The 16,498-nt window shown below is 49.3% G+C and overlaps 1 protein-coding gene across 2 annotated transcripts; it reads left to right on the top strand.

Annotated features, from left to right (window-relative positions):
• The first annotated feature begins 245 nt into the window (after positions 1 to 245).
• On the top strand, positions 246 to 12,324 carry efemp2a (EGF containing fibulin extracellular matrix protein 2a). 2 transcript variants are annotated; one of them, XM_056600997.1, is made up of 11 exons: positions 246 to 420; positions 3,852 to 4,199; positions 4,940 to 4,988; positions 5,368 to 5,562; positions 6,843 to 6,965; positions 7,410 to 7,526; positions 8,065 to 8,184; positions 8,416 to 8,535; positions 9,091 to 9,217; positions 9,868 to 10,063; positions 10,833 to 12,324. In XM_056600997.1, the coding sequence occupies exons 2-11, from the start codon at positions 4,098 to 4,100 to the stop codon at positions 10,992 to 10,994; spliced, it is 1,311 nt and encodes a 436-aa protein (XP_056456972.1). In that variant the 5' UTR covers positions 246 to 420; positions 3,852 to 4,097; the 3' UTR covers positions 10,995 to 12,324. The 2 variants fall into 2 exon arrangements, with proteins under 2 accessions (XP_056456972.1, XP_056456973.1); XM_056600998.1 differs by lacking the exon at positions 246 to 420 and having other exon boundaries at positions 3,851 to 4,199.
• Positions 12,325 to 16,498: the final 4,174 nt, after the last annotated feature.

Raw genomic sequence — 16,498 nt, 5'->3', positions numbered from 1 at the left:
GGGGGGGGGGGGGGGGGAGCAGTGTGTGGGGGAGTGAGACTTGGGAGGATGGCTGTGCAGGGGGCCAAATCGGCTGGGGGGCTTGGGATGGAGGGAGGGCGGGAGGAGGGAGGAGGAATGGGCTGTCCCAATCTCCGCCCTCGCTCGCGCTGGTTCTCCCGCTCTCCTTCCCTCTCTCTCTCTCTCTCTCTCTCTCTCACTCTCTCTCTCCCTCCCTGTCTCTTGCTTGCTCTTTCTTTTCCTCCCCTGCATGTGTTCAGCTGCTCCAGCTGTCGGTCTCCCCACTCTCTCTCTCCCTCTCTGCCTGTCTCTCTCCCCGGGAGGATCCCAGAGCCCAGGCTGCAGGGACCGCTGCTCCACTTGAGCTCATCAGGGACGCTGCGCCGCAACACACTCAGCCCACAGAGCCGTAGAGTTGAAGTAAGTACAGGACTTGAGCCCTGTGTGTATCTGTGTCTGTGTCTGTGTCTGTGTGTGTGTGTGTGTGTGCGTGTGTGTGTGTGTGTGTGTGTGTGTTTGGCGCACGCATGTGTGTCAAGGCACCGGTGGAGTGACTCATTCAGTGCCCTTGTCTCAATTAAATATGTTTGCTTGATATTTGCCTCCTTGCTTGTATCGGCAAGCAAGCCAGCAAATATTACTTGTCTCTGACTGCCTCTTCAAAGATCGCTTTCTCACTCTCTCACTTGGGTCTAAAGGCCGAACTCATCTCAGCTTCTCCATTGCTCCACTTTCCAGTCTGCTGTGTTACAGCTGGCTCCCAGCAAGGGCTGAGATAACATGGCCCACTGTTTATGTGCTGGTCTACGTTTGTGTGTGTGTGTGTGTGTGTGTGTGTGTGTGTGTGTGTGTGTGTGTGTGTGTGTGTGTGTGTGTGTGTGTGTGTGTGTGTGTGTGTGTGTGTGTGTGTGTGTGAGTGTGAGTTTGAACAGAAAGCAGGAAGAGTAACTGGGTAAGAAAGTGTAGGTGCATGTTTTCCTCTTAGCTTGTATTTCACAACATGTAACGTCACATTGTTAGTTTAATCATCCCTGCCAGGAACCAGGCAAGATTTAACAAGAAAACATGTCGCTGTTGGTCACCTTGGAAGTTCTCCTAAGTCTACAAGGTCTGTGGCTGCAGTACAGGAAGTGCAACACTCTATATCTTCCAGGGGAAACAGGTGCCACTCAAAATACAAGCCCGCTATCCACCCACAAAAACACACCAAAGATACCCAAACACAACCCATTTCACTGTGATTACAAGGCTCAATCTTAAGAGCATTAGAGTACAAATTGTACTGTATATTGTCCCCTTCCAAAGCAGTGTTTTCTACGCGTAGGTAGCCCCCCGTAATACTAGGCCGCATTTCCACCCCACCAGGGAATTCTATGGTGGGCGACCGGGTCCACAGGATGGATGCCAGAAGACTAAAGTTTCCAGGCAAGAGACTGGTTATCTCCCCTGTCCTCGGTCACTTCCCACAACACAGATGCGTCTGTGTGCTGCTCGCACACAGACGTTTGTGGGCTGAATAAAGCAAATCTCAGGAGTCTGGGGCTTAACCAAAGCCCAGCTCCACCACACCAGTCTTCCATGCTCTAGATCTGTGCTCTGTGCTCTAATAGGCTGAACAGGGCAGGCTGTGTCTACTACAAGGCTGTACAAAAGTCATCTGTGGGAGTTTTTCCTTTGTTTGTTTGACTTTTTGAGTGGATATGTGCCTCTGCGTGTGGTCTAGCTGGGGTATTCTCTCGCTTTTCTCGTTTCAAGGAGGCCACCTCGAGGACCGTGCCGATTCTTCGGTGGGTTCAACTCTGCGATAGGTAGGCGCACCGGGGCAGTGGACGGCGCCATTGATAAGCAACTCCAAAAATGTTTGATTCCCAGATCAGGTTCGGTCTGTGTGGGAGTTAGCTTGTTCTCTCAAGTCTTCCTTGAGTATTTTACCAAGGAATAAGTGGGTGAGGAGGAACTGACCTCAGATACTGTGTCTATACTGTCACTCCGTAAACACTTCTATTGAGAGGTTTGCCCGCCAGGAATCCTAAAGTCCATTCCAGCGGTCATCGTGACTGTGATCGCACCGTCCCAGTGCCATCGAGCAACGCCCTCCGGAGAGAGAGAGAGATGCGGAGGCCCGGAGGCCCGGCGGTCACCAAAGGTCCTGGCCAACGCCGTGTCCGGCCGGCGTCCGGTCCACGGTCCGACAGGGTTTCCCAGAACATGATACTCTGGGAAACCCAGCTGGGAATCTGAGCCCACAGCCCTGCCATGAGAATTCCAGAGGTCCACCGCTCTTCAGACCTTAGCATCCACACACCCCCCCCACCACCCCCCACCCTCCACCCCCCCCCCCAGCCCTCGCTGACCGTCTGCTGCCCCCCCACCCCCCCCGCCGGCCGCAGTCATGTCGTGGCCGGACCCTGGCCTGGCGGGCAGTTTGTTTTATTTGGGTGGTTTTTGGGGTCATGTTTTTACTCTTTTTCTGACCGGGCCGCGGTGCCAACCTGGGGACCGGAAAGGTCACATGCTGCGGCCGGCTGATTGTAAGGTAGGGACGCGAAACCATGGGGGGAGGAAGGCGAGTTTCCCTCGACTCCCTTGCTTAGCGGGCCCCGGGTGGTGCGTGTGATGTCATAGAGAAAGGCTGTGAGTGTGTATTTATGCATTACTCTGTGGCCTTGACCGTGTGATACAACAATAATCATTGCTTTCTAAGTGGGCCTTTCGGAGGGACACAGGAGACTGTGCGAGTGTGCACGTAGACACTCACCAGGAAAGCCGTGATTATAGCTTTCCCCCTTGTGTGTTTTGACTGGAGCCCTTTCTTAGAACTGTTTGATTATTTCTTTGAGCAGCCCTGTTTCTTCACTGCCGTTCCTACGGCGAGGGATGAGCTGATGCAGATGATTGTTGACGTGTTACATTTAGAGTTTAAACGTAGGGACGGTCTGCTTGAACTGTTGTCCCCTTCAGCAAGAGTTGCAATACGAACGAGGGTAGTTCTAGCGCGGGCCAAATCCCAGACTGTGTGCTCAGAAAGAGGGAAGAGAAAGATTTGACCCCATTCCCATCAACCCTGAAGAGCTTCACCAAAGCCAGAACAAAACATGAAACTAAATTCAACTAGATTCATTCATTTTTTTCCTCAAGGAGCCATTCGAGGCAAGCATTTTCTCCCAAACGACATCAAATGAAGACACCTTCTAAAATAAACCTACACCTTTTAGGTACGGATGGAGACACAGAGTGAGTGTGTCCCGGGCCAATTATACAGTGGCCGACCGAAGTAGGTGACGAAGTGCAGCGAGCTGTAAAACAGGCCACAGGTAACCCACCAGCGGGGGGGGGCTCCTCCTGCCAGTGCTGCTCTGGAGCTGAGCAGCTCAGTTCTCTCTGCCAAGTGCCAGCCGAAGCCGTCCGCGTCCTGGCGCCTTCACGAGACCGGGCACACAGAGAGCCGTTTGTGGAGAGTCCAACGCCAAAGTATCGCGGGGTTGTTGACTTTTTTATTTTCGGCTCAAGGATGCAGCAGGTCGACGTCATTTTGTTTATGTTTACACCTGTTTGGAGCCGTCGGCGCTATTCATTTTTTCCTGGTAGTTTTAATACCAGGTGCTGTTTGCTCGGCAAACAGCGAACATAAAGAAGGTCCTAGACGCTCTTCCTCGTCTGCTTAAACTTTGTCTCTCCGCCGTGTTTGTTTTTAATTAAAGGTTAATTCATACCTGGATTACCCCCTGAGGGAGCTGATGCAGGGCGCACAGTGCGCCCCACATCTGTGTATGTTGAGCAGGTATTTAGCCGGTCTTGTAACTCTTCCTTAATGTTCTTTTCCAAACTCTCTGTCCCATCTCTTGTTACAGATCCCGACCCCCCCCCTTGGCAGCTCCTCACACCCACTCGGCCCCCCTCCTATACAACCCCGGGCACCTCCACCTCTCTGACAGCAGTGTGCCAGTTTGAGTGTGCGCGCGTGTGTGTGTCTTTTGAGTGTGTGCACGCGTGCGTGTGTGTGTGAACTTGCGTCTCGTGTATGTGTGTCAGTGTGTTTGTCTTGTGTCTAGCTGTGTCCCTACTCTTACTTAGTGTGTGTCTTTTAGATTGCGAGCATGCAGAGTGGTTGTGTGACTGTTTTGTGTGTGTGCGCTTGTGTGTCTGTGCTTGTTCGAAGCACCATTTCAGAGCCTGTAACGGAAAGTCATACCTATACGGTAAGACTTGATGTCCATCTATCTTTCTCCCTCTCTCCCTCTCTTCCTTTTATCTATCTATCTATCTATCTATCTATCTATCTATCTATCTATCTATCTATCTATCTATCTATCTATCTATCTATCTATCTATCTATCTATCTGTCTGTCTGTCTGTCTGTCTGTCTGTCTGTCTGTCTGTCTGTCTGTCTGTCTGTCTGTCTGTCTGTCTGTCTGTCTGTCTGTCTGTCTGTCTGTACGTACGTACGTACGTACGTACGTATGTATGTATGTATGTATGTATGTATGTATGTATCTTTATATCTGTCTGTCCTTCTGTCTGTCTCTCTCTTTATAAACCCTCTTTATAAAAGCCAGTTTGTTGTTACTCAGAGTTTTGTTTCAAAACTATTGTTGATTTAATGGTTGGCATCTGAATCTCGTCTGTGGGATTAAATGTTGCTTCATCCAAACTTTTTATGTTAAATTATAACTGCAGAAAGGATAGATGAGAAAAGATATAGGGAAGCCAAGTTATTGTCTTTGTGCTTTGTGTATACCATCTGTGTGATGTAGTTGAATGAGGGATTACATCAGAGTTACATTTCAAGCTCACACTGTCAGTGTTGACCATTTCAACATAATGCTGTGGTGCTATTCTATGCGCTATAATGTCATGATTGCTGAAAACAGGCTTGTTCAGAAAACACATTCTTAACACCTTCTGTCCTGGTGGTCTACTGGTTGTCTCCCGGTTGTAGGAATGCACAGATGGGTACCAGTGGGATCCTCAGACCCAGCACTGCAAAGGTACCGGCCCCCTCATCATCATGTTCTCAGCCCCTCCTCACTTTACAGATCAGCTGCCAAACACATGTATTCATGCCAGGAGTTTGTCCAACCACTCTACACACCCTTGTTCGTTCAGCATTTTTTCTGGTAGCGACCCCAATGCTGTGTGTGTGTGTTTTGCTTGTTCTCGACCTCACTTGTAAGAGGGGTTGCTCCCCGGCTAGAATGCCCAAAGTGAAACGATCTTCCCCGTCCTCCCACTTCCCCACTCTGCTCTGCGAAATTCCCCTTTGCCTCGATGAAAATGCTCCCTACCTCCCCACGTCCAAAACCATGTCCTCCTCCACCTCCTTCTCTCTCCCCCCCCCCCCCCCCCCCCCCCCCCCACCCCCCCTAGACGTAAACGAGTGTGAGACGATCGCCGACGCCTGCAAAGGAGAGATGAAGTGCTTCAACCACTACGGGGGCTACCTGTGTCTGCCCCGCTCGGCCTCCGTCATCCCCGCCCCCGAGCCCGCCCACACCCCCACCGTGCCGGAGCCCTTCAACCCCTGTCCCCTGGGCTACGAGCCCCAGGGAGACAGCTGTGTGGGTGGGTGTCTGGCCGGGGGAAGCGCCGCCGCGGGGGGCATCATGGTGGGGGGTGAAGGGGTGGGTGGGAGGGGGAAGGGGTGAAGGTAGACAGGTGGTCCCAGAAACGGTTGGCCACTGTGTTTGTGTGTGTGTGTGTGTGTGTGTGTGGTTGTGTTAGGTGGCGGGATGGGGGGGGGGGGTCGTTTGTTGAGCATTGTCAGCGATTGTCCGTTGTGAGTGACAGGTGCTCGTCAGCAGGTGTTTGGACAGGGAGCACAGGAAAGGGGGTCGGGCATCTGTGTGCGTGTGAGAGTGTGAGTGTAAGTGTGTGTGTGTGTGTGTTTGTGTGTGTGTGTGTGTGTGTGTGTGTGTGTGTGTGTGTGTGTGTGTGTGTGTGTGTGTGTGTGTGTGTGTGTGTGTGTGTGTGTGTGTGTGTGTGTGTGTGTGTGTGTGTGTGTGTGTGCGTGTGTTTGGGGGGATTGTTGTAATGGGAGAAGGAAAAGGGTTGGAATGTAGAGATTTCACACAAAGACAGCTGCTCTGTTTTTATGTACCGGTCTGGTCTGGTGGGGGGGGGATTCTAGGGTTAGAGGGGGGCTACTGGTGTCTGAGAGCGGTGAGGTTTCGACAGGCTGGGGACAGCATGAGACAGCAGTAGTGAATCAGCATGACGCACACTTCTCAGCTGTCGCCTTTAAAAACTCTAGAAAACCCAGACCCCCGTCCAAAGGGCATTCTGCAGCCTCATAGGGCCGGGGTAGGCCAGCGGTTGAGGAGTAGGCTTCCGGGTACGAACCCCACTGTCTTTAGTGGTTGCGCAACGTGCCTCATGGATGACGCGTATCGAATAAAATGCAGTGCAAGTGGTGGATCAAAGGGCCGGCTTGATGACTGATCTCAGACAGGAGACAATGATGCCTCTACTCATAAAGGAGTCATAGTGAAAACACCGTCACCGGAAATATGTTGTGTTGTTCACACTTGAGGACAATCTCACTGATCTGATTTTATGCCTCCCCCCTTTCTCTGTCTCCCATGAACGCATATATATATACAAACACACACACGATGATATACACAAACAAACACACACACACACACACACACACACGTACAAACTCACACACACACACACACACACACACACACACACACACACACACACACACACACACACACACACACACACACAATGATATACACACACACATTTCAACTCACACACAAACACACACACACACACACACACACACACACACACACACACACACAACATTATATACACACACACTAACACAGATGTGGACGAGTGTGAGCGTGACGAACATGACTGTCAGCCCAGCCAGCAGTGCATCAACACTCAGGGGGCGTTCACTTGCCAGTGCCCTGACGGTTACCGCAAGGTTGGGACGGAGTGCATCGGTGAGACCCCCTTCACTGCTACCCCACGGAGATACACAGCCAGAGGAACTTAACTCTGGATCTTAATGGACTTATTCACCAAGCGGCGGCCATCTTGGCTGCGTCATGGTTCTAAGCGCTTGCTACATTTACGGCAGGATATTTTGTCATTTGTCATAAGAAAGTGAAAAGATATATCGTAATTGTATGGGGCTTACTGGCTCGGAGGTTCAGAACCAGGCAGAATCTTAAGACCTTATTACAGCCTACTTTGATGATGGTGGACAACATGTATAGGACTGTCGTTTTATAGCATCTCTCTCTGTCTCTGTCTCTCTCTCTCTCTCTCTCTCTCTCTCTCTCTCTCTCTCTCTCTCTCTCTCTCTCTCTCTCTCTCTCTCTCTCTCTCTCATATATATATATGTATGTCCTTGCCTCTCTCTATCACCCCCCTGTGTGTGTCAGACATCGACGAGTGCAGGTACCGGTACTGCCAGCACCACTGTGTCAACGTCCCCGGCTCCTTCTCCTGCCAATGTGAGCCCGGCTTCCAACTGGCCGGGAACAACCGCTCCTGTATAGGTGAGTCTTCAAAGGGTACACATCACCGTGGAGACAGATGCACAAAAGTGTGGACAGTGGGGTATGTGGTATAACTATTACTACTACCATACTTTTATTTTGACGTGTGTTGTTCCTTACTTCTTGTTCTTCTCGTTGTGCTGTACTGAATCTGTAAAGCGACCTTGAGTTTGAGAAAAGCTCTATGTAAAATAAACATATTATTTTTTATGATAACACTTAAAAGCTGCTGTAGGTAAGTTCTGAGAGTTGTAAGGAGAGAGAGCTCAAAAGAGAGCAAGATTTTGAAACTGTACAGCCCCCCAAAATGGCCCCTCCCCCTCTGCTCCCTCCCTCCCTCCCTCCCTCCCTTCCTGAGTTAAATCCTTTAATAACAATATCAGAAGAACCGGTGGTGTTCTCAGAACAAAGTGGTCTCATACGCAGGCAGTCGCAGTCAAGACGCACGGAGCACTCATTCCACTCACTAAGGGCTGACGAACGGTTACATTGTTATTCTTATCCGTGAGTCACATCCAGTGGTTTGTCTTTCCTCCAGATGTGAATGAGTGTGAGATGGGTGCACCCTGCACCCAGCGGTGTTACAACACCTACGGGACCTTCATGTGTCGCTGCGACCAGGGCTACGAGCTCGGCCCCGACGGCTTCACCTGCAACGGTAAACATGTCGTTTTTTCTTTTACCTCTCAGAGCTCACCTGTTGCTCGGTGACCAGGGCTTCAAGCTCCGCCCCCAACCCCTGTATGGAACCAGCTGATTCCACTCAGCAGCTGTAGCTCAGAGCTATTCAGAACCCCTTCTAAAATACAGATGGTTAATGTTGTGGACGTTCCTCCTCTGTCTGAATGTCCGCCTCCCCCTTCCGGTGTCCGTGTGTCCGTCTGTACAGACCTAGACGAGTGCAGCTATTCCATTTACCACTGCCAGCATCAGTGCGTCAACCAACCAGGAAAGTTCTACTGTGAATGCCCAGAAGGGTACCAGCTGCTGGGCACTCGGCTGTGCCAGGGTAAGATACCCCTTCAGCAGCCTCTTTTCCACTACCGCACACCTCCCCCCCCCCGAACAATACCACATGCAAAGGCCCCAAACACACACTAAGACCCCCATTCACACGCTATGACCCACAACCCCAAGCAAAGACCCCCCCCAAACACACGCAAAGACCCTAACCCCCAAGCAAAGACCCCCAACCACAGGAAAAGGCCCCACCAACTGAACCCAAAGACCCCCCCAAACCTCACTTCCACATGCAAAGAAGAACCATCCCAGCACTACTACACAGCAGGATCCCCAATACACACACTTGATACGCATCCCCCTCTACCACATACAAACACAAACACAAAACCCCCCCCCCCCCAACCTTACGCAAGGACCCCCCGGCCCCTGCTCCCAGTCCCTAAACACCGACCCCCCCCCCCCCCCCCCCCCACACACACACACACACACACACACACACACACACACACACACACACACACACACACACACACACACACACACACACACAAACACTCTCTACATGAGGAAACCTCATGCAGTCTCTTCTCCTTCTATCCAGATGTGAACGAGTGTGAGACGGGTGAGCACCAGTGCACCGAGTCGCAGATGTGCGTCAACATCCACGGGCGCTACCAGTGCGTGGACACCAACCGATGCCAGGAGCCGTACGTGCAACTATCGGACAAGTGAGTGAGGCACTGCGTTTACGACGCGCTCCACCGTTCTTGACAGCTGGGTCCAAACTGTTGAAAAGACAAACGCACACATAAACACCTTTTTGCTATTATGACAAAATAATTGCAGGCCGTGAAGGAAATTTTAATCGCTCGCATGGCTCAGATTACACGATTACCGCAATTACTTTTTCCGTTTGTTCGTCCAATTTCGGGACATTTGGAAAGCGAAGGCAATTGTGAAATAAGTGTGTAATTAGTTGCAGGTGTTGATCTCTATTGTTATTTCAAAGATACATGTTATTTATGAGGCGCGAAGATATTAGAAAAAACTATTTTCACTGTCGATATTGTTTTTATCCATATTTTTCTTGTCCACTATGCCCTCTGCTGGACATTTAAGATCACTTTTTTTCTGCATATTTTTTTTTAAAGCAAAACAAATAAACATTATAAATGTAACCTATTAAATATGAATATCGATAGATGTATCTGTTTATTCCACAACTTCCGCAAAGATTTTATTTTTATTTTTTGTATTTTTGCTTGGTCGGACCTTGAGCTATGTTGTTGAGTTGGTGGCGTAATCATATCACCACAGATACCTCTGCACACACTGCATGACCCCTTCACCCCTCTGTTTCCGTTGCCGTGGCGTCCAGCCGTTGCATCTGCCCCGCGACAAAACCGGCGTGCCGCGACCTGCCATACTCCATCGTCAACCGCTACATGAGCATCACCTCGGAGCGCTCCGTGCCCTCGGACATCTTCCAGATCCAGGCAACCAGCCTGTCGTCAGGCGCCTACAACACCTTCCGCATCCGCTCCGGGGACGACAACTCCGACTTCTACATCAGGGTGAGCGCCGGGCGGCCGCGGCGGGGCTAAGGTTCAAAGAGTCAAAGTAGGCCTGCTTTATTTTTCACGTACGCATACAGGATGTGCACTGAAATGTTTGAGTGACGTACTGCAAAATACAATACAAGTTTTAACAGAAATTAAGAATCTTATAAATAGATATAAAATAAGTGATAAACCGGGAGGCACTGACGGGTTGACATTTTTGTTTAGGTCGCACAAAGCAACAGTTGGTTATTGGATTGTATTTATAGAGTTGTTTTCAAGCCACTGAAAGACAATTGCATGTTATTTTGAGATACACCTACACACACACACACACACACACACACACACACACACACACACACACACACACACACACACACACACACACACACACACACACACACACACACACACACACACACACACACACACACACACACTAACTGAACCTGCCACCCTCTAGTTCTAGTTGTCAGGTGACCTTCTCTATCTCCCTACCAGACATTTGTCGACGTTATGTTCACAAAATTATGGTTCCTAGTTTACAACGCTGTCTATCTCGATATCTCAATATAGTTCCCTCAGACCCCAGAATACATAATAACAGTACGGCCGTTCAGGCTCCAAAACATCGGTGAACCGTGACTCCAATCCCAGACCAAAGGGACCAAAAGCCTCCTCGGTAATCACCAGGTGGGCCTTTAGGAGCAAACAGTCCCCCCTTGGCTTTTCACAATAAAAGCTCAAGACGTTTTCTCCCTTGCGTCTCTTCTCCTTGCAGCAAATCAACAACATCAGCGCCATGCTGGTGCTGGCACGCGCCGTCACGGGCCCCAAGGAGTACACCCTGGACCTGGAGATGCTGTCCGTCAACCCGCTGCTCAGCTACCAGACCAGCTCCGTCCTGCGGCTCTCCGTCTACGTGGGGCCCCACACCTTCTAGAGGGAGGGGGGGGGCCGAGCTGGAGGACTCCCCCAGCCCTCCGCCCACTCCCTCCCACTCCCTCCCGTCCCTCATGGTAGTGTGGGGTGGTGGTGGTGGTGGTGGTGAAGGAGGAGGTGGGAAGAAGAACGAAAAGGCAGGAATAAACGATGAACGATGATGATGATGATGATGATGATGATGATAAAGATGGCGAGATGTGGAACATGGAGCAGGTTTACAGAGCGGGCCGGTTTGGGGAGGACCAGATGATGAAGCGGTTCTACGTCCTCCGTGTTTTTTCCAGCGGCGACCTGGTTCTCGTGGTGGAACACACCCGCAAGCCTTGACGTAACCGTTGTCTGACCCACCGCGCAAACTGGTAGGAAACATGAAGAAGGTGTAAAGGCGTTCCCCCGTCCACGTCGGGTAACAGCTAGCTCCGCCGCGAACCCCTTGTTCGCTAATTGTATGTATTTTTGTCTATTTCTTATCTTCCCTATCTCTGAGGATATACGTTTTATTTCGTGTCACTGTTTTATTGCTGTTGTATCGTTTGTTTTTGAGGTTAATACTGTGCATCCGTCTGAAAACATTGTTCTGTGGTTTAATACACGTCATAGCAAAACACTTTTTTCCTCTTTTTTTTGTGTGAGCAAAAAATGTGTGAAGTTAGGGGGTCGACCCTGACGTTGTCTCATCCATAAACACTTTTGTATTCCTGTCGGCACGCCTATCGGTTATCCCCTCTCATGTATTACGCACACTGCTTCATCCGACAGTCAAACTTGAAGTTAAAGTTGATCTTTGTGAAGATAGACGCGAGACAATAACCACTCTGATCAGAAGCCAGCATACCGTCCCGTTCCTCATCATCACGAGGCACGGAGCCGCCAGCCACACACACGTTGAGTGTCGTTCATGTTGATGCGCTTGTTGTTTTTTTCAAAGATTTGAACCAAATTAAAACAGTATACATTTCCACATTTCGTATCCCCATTTATTCACGATATTGTCTCTACTCTTATCACTGCGATCTTGTTCGTTTTTCAAGGAGACAAGGTTTTGAGAGTAGCTTCTTCGACCACTTGGCTCAAGCTCAAACCATATGAATGGGGTGTCTTTACAGAAACGTAGGCGGTCCCAGTAGAGGTCCACCATTACAAGAGCTTCACCACGCCATGCAATGGGCCACATCAGTAATGCACTGTCAGGAAACGACCACAGATTAAATGGATTGATGACACGCTGAACCCAAAGACTTCATCACAACCCTAGACTAAGATCTATACCGGGGATACTCATCAAGGTCAACGTGAGGGGAAGAGGATGACAGTGAAAGCCGCATCCAAACGGGATACAGGGAGTATAGTGTGCCTGTAGGGTAGGATGTGAGAGAGCCTGACGTGACTGAATGTCCTCTAGATAACCTTTCCTCCAGCTAGTGATTCTCCCGCTGCACACATTGTGAGGTGTGGAGCATAGGGGAGGGGGGACGGGGGGACGGGGGGACGGGGGGACGGGGGGGGGACAGGAAGAGCAGCAGGGTAGAATGGAGCGAGAGGGGAAAGCCCTTATTTTACAGTCCACTGCCGTTTTCACTCCGCCCACTGATACCCACAAATACACTACTACTACACAAACATACAAACTCCTCCCCTCCGTCCCGAGTGATGACACACAAGCAGGCGCACACACACACACACACACACACACACACACACACACACACACACACACACACACACACACACACACACACACACACACACACACACACACACACACACACACACAAGCGCATGCGCAAACACACACACGCACACATACACGCACACACACACGTCCACACACACACATACACTTTTACGTAATGAAGGCAGGCAGTTTTGTGTTGAGCCACCAGAGGGCAGTGGTATACACTAATCCCACCAGAGAGCAGGCCAGGAATAGAATTCCAAGCTGAAAACAATTTGGCTGTTTTATGATCTCATGGACGACTGAACCTGCAATACCACCTTCCACATACTAATACATCTGTTTATAATAAGGAACAACCATATATCAAATAGAGCACAGCTGCTATAATAACAACTGTGAGGCAAAATATTACCATGGAACTGAAAGCATTTGCTTCAAAACCACAGCATGTAATATGGAGGGAATGTATGTATGAACTTAATTTTTCAGAATGCAGAGAAAAGCATGCAGAACTAGTATAGTAGCTGTATGTGTGGGTGTCTAGATGTGTGGATCTAGGTGTGTGTGTGTGTGGGGGGGGGTGGATGGTTGTGTGTGTTTGTGTGTGTGTGTGTGTGTGTGTGTGTGTGTGTGTGTGTGTGTGTGTGTGTGTGTGTGTGTGTGTGTGTGTGTGTGTGTGGGGGTGGATGTGTGTGTGTGTGTGTGTGTGTGTGTGTGTGTGTGTGTGTGTGTGTGTGTGTGTGTGTGTGTGTGTGTGTGTGTGTGTGTGTGTGTGTGTGTGTGTGTGTGTGTGTGTGTGTGAGTGTGGGTGGTGTCAGAGAGCGTCAGAGAGAGAGAGAGAGGAAGAGATGGAGAGATAGAGAGATTACGGGGGTTAAACAGGAACAAACAATGGGAGCCCTCCCTTGGCATGTCCTGTTGGCACACACAGATAGCTGATTCACTGTCAAAGAGTGATTTATGGGTGTGTATTTGTGTGTATGATCTGTGTTTGTCTATCATCATGATCATGATTATGATGGACATGCTTGTCTGCATACCTATGATAGCAACCAGGAGAGTATGTGTGTGTGTGTGTGTGTGTGTGTGTGTGTGTGTGTGTGTGTGTGTGTGTGTGTGTGTGTGTGTGTGTGTGTGTGTGTGTGTGTGTGTGTGTGTGTGTGCGTGTGTGTGTGTGTATGCATATGCGTGGGCATGTGTGTGTGTGCCTATGATCAGCGACCGGGTGTGGTTTGTGTGTGTGTGCGTGGGCATGCCTGTTTCTGTGCCTATGATCAGCGCCCATGTGTCTGTGTGTGTGTGTGTGTGTGTGTGTGTGTGTGTGTGTGTGTGTGTGTGTGTGTGTGTGTGTGTGTGTGTGTGTGTGTGTGTGTGTGTGTGTGTGTGTGTGTGTGTGTGAGAGAGAAGTGCATGTGTTGCAGAGTGCCGGTGCCCACTCAGTGGAGTAGGAGTGGCGACCGGCGCGGCAGAGCAGCACACGGCTCATCCTGCCACCTCCAGCCAGCAGTGATCTCATTCCTGGGCGGGCTGGCACCGAGGGCCCTGGTGGGGGCAGGAAGCGGTCCACGGGCCCCCCCTCACTCCTTCCCCCGGGGGGCCCCGCGGCGAGGGCTGGCAGCACAAAGGGGCGGAGCGGTTGGCACGAGCACCCGAGGGGACAACACCAAGGGCCCCCGTCTCATGACGTCTGTGTGTTTACGAGTGGAGTCTCTAGAGTGGGGGGGGCTGGCGGCCGTGAGGTACCCCCCCCCCCCCCCTCCTCCTGTCACCCCCACCGCTGCATTATGAATCCCCCCCCCCACCCCACTGGTGTGGTGGCCCGCCATGGCAACAATAGAGTATATTTATCATGAATGGAGAGGCGGGCGGTGGAGGGTCGTTGGGCTACGCCCCAGCCACCGTACATTGTGATTGGTTAATGAATGAGGACGGTGGCCAACGGAGGCCATGGGTGACGTAACCCGCCTCATCGTCACGGCTCAAAGGGACCCGGGCAGTGTGCATCAGAGAGAAAGGGGCAGGAAACAGGAAGTATGGCGCTGATTACCAACGCCATGTAAGAGGACTCAAAATAGACGTTTATGTTAGTAGGATTGATATAGTTCAGATTTATTTACAACTGAACGAATCATTTTGTATCGTAAACTAGACCACATTTTATGCTTTTTTTTTTTTTTATGTTTGGTTTGACACAAGGATAAGGACAGTGACACTTTTTTGGACACAATTGCCTTAATACTTCTATCAACATCTTCTGATATAAATGATTGGCCAACATGTCCTTTGTAGGGTAGTGAGTGAAATTAACTTCTATGAAAACCGTGATTTTCAAGGACTCTGAACCCCACTGAAGTATATATATTTGAATCCTCAAAAGGCCCGACACTAGGGAACTAGGGATTCATTCTCTGTGAATAAGTTTCACCGTATTCAACCCCACTGCCTGATTTGCTGGGTGGTAAGTGACGGAAGTTAATACGCCAATATCAACACAATCATGAAATGTTTTGCAAATTGTCTGTACAAAGTATTGTTATAGTGTGGACACACTATATGTATATATATATAGTCCATATATGAGGGTTGTGTCTATCATACAGGACACATCCTGTTAAATAACTGAGGCCTTCAAAGAGTCAACATCAAAGTTGACAGTATAACAGGAGCAATGTGTTTACCATGTTGTCGACCATTCAGGGAACAGAGAAAGATCTAGAAGAAGTTTGGAATGTGAACACAGACCCTGGCACTCCCTCACATTCCATCCGGGATGGATTCATGCAAAGCTCTAGCTAGACTTTGCTAATTCCTGCCCTACCTTCAATTTCTTTACGTATTACATAAATGTGGTTACTAGGAAACGCCATGTTGCTATGGGTGCTGTGTGGGTGTCAAGAGGCAAGAGGCCTATGCTGCTGAATGGATATTCAGCCTGTGAAATAACTGACAATAAAAGGTGTGTGAATGTGTGGTACAACTTAGGGTGAAGTGGGATTTAGAGCATAATAAAATGTACCAAAAATGATCCGGTCTGCAAAGTTAAGCCTTTCATTTTGTGTTTGATGAGGCACTAAGACACACTTTATGTGACCCCTGCTACAGTGTTGGCAGCTCAGTGCTTTGTCTTATTAAAAAACGAATCATTATGAAATAAACGTCTATTTAATGTGAAATATATAACAATCTTTTCCTGATGGGAACCGATAAGATAAATCCATCAAGGATCCTTCAAACTCTTTGCTTGCCAAATACTTGTATTGCAAGATAACACTAAAACCTTTAGAAACGTGAATGTTATGTTAGTGGAAGCAGTTTTAAGGGTTTCAGCTCAAATCAATAGGCATTAAAAATGTTCTGCTCTGTTTGGAACAGTTTACTTAAAAAACAATGGTGGACACCGAAAGACCTTTAGAACCCGATCTTCAGTGGTAAACACGTTAAGCCACACTAAATTATTATCTAAATATAAAATTGCACAATAAACGTTAAATCGAGTCACAATGTTTACAGAATTTCATTGACATAAAAAATATATATATATCATATCGTCACTAAAAAAAACATTGTAATATGTCATTGTGAGGTCTCTGCTGGTTCCCATGTCTAATGGACAACCACCAGGGCTTGTGTAAATGTTCCCTCAGAACACTCACTACTCTGTGGATGGGACAGAGCAGCAGAGCAGTAGTTGTACACATGGTCACACAGGATGACACACTGATGACTCAGTAAAGGGCAAAAAATACTGGCCCAAATCACACCTATTGTGGTGTTATTGATGGCAGAGTAATCATGGATCAAATAAGAAGGATGAGGCACTTTGT

The sequence above is a fragment of the Gadus chalcogrammus genome, chromosome 10 (genome assembly GCF_026213295.1).
Source record: "Gadus chalcogrammus isolate NIFS_2021 chromosome 10, NIFS_Gcha_1.0, whole genome shotgun sequence".
In the NCBI taxonomy this organism is placed as follows: Eukaryota; Metazoa; Chordata; class Actinopteri; order Gadiformes; family Gadidae; genus Gadus; species Gadus chalcogrammus.
Note: the sequence above shows the minus strand (reverse complement) of the source record. Positions and strands in the feature narration are given on the sequence as shown.

Excerpts from the sequence above, each read along its gene's own strand:
- efemp2a (XM_056600997.1), top strand. The coding sequence starts at position 4,098 with ATGCAGAGTGGTTGTGTGACTGTTTTGTGTGTGTGCGCTTGTGTGTCT. Across the intron at positions 8,185-8,415 it reads CGACGGCTTCACCTGCAACG|ACCTAGACGAGTGCAGCTAT; the intron begins GTAAACATGTCG and ends CCGTCTGTACAG. Across the intron at positions 9,218-9,867 it reads TACGTGCAACTATCGGACAA|CCGTTGCATCTGCCCCGCGA; the intron begins GTGAGTGAGGCA and ends CGTGGCGTCCAG.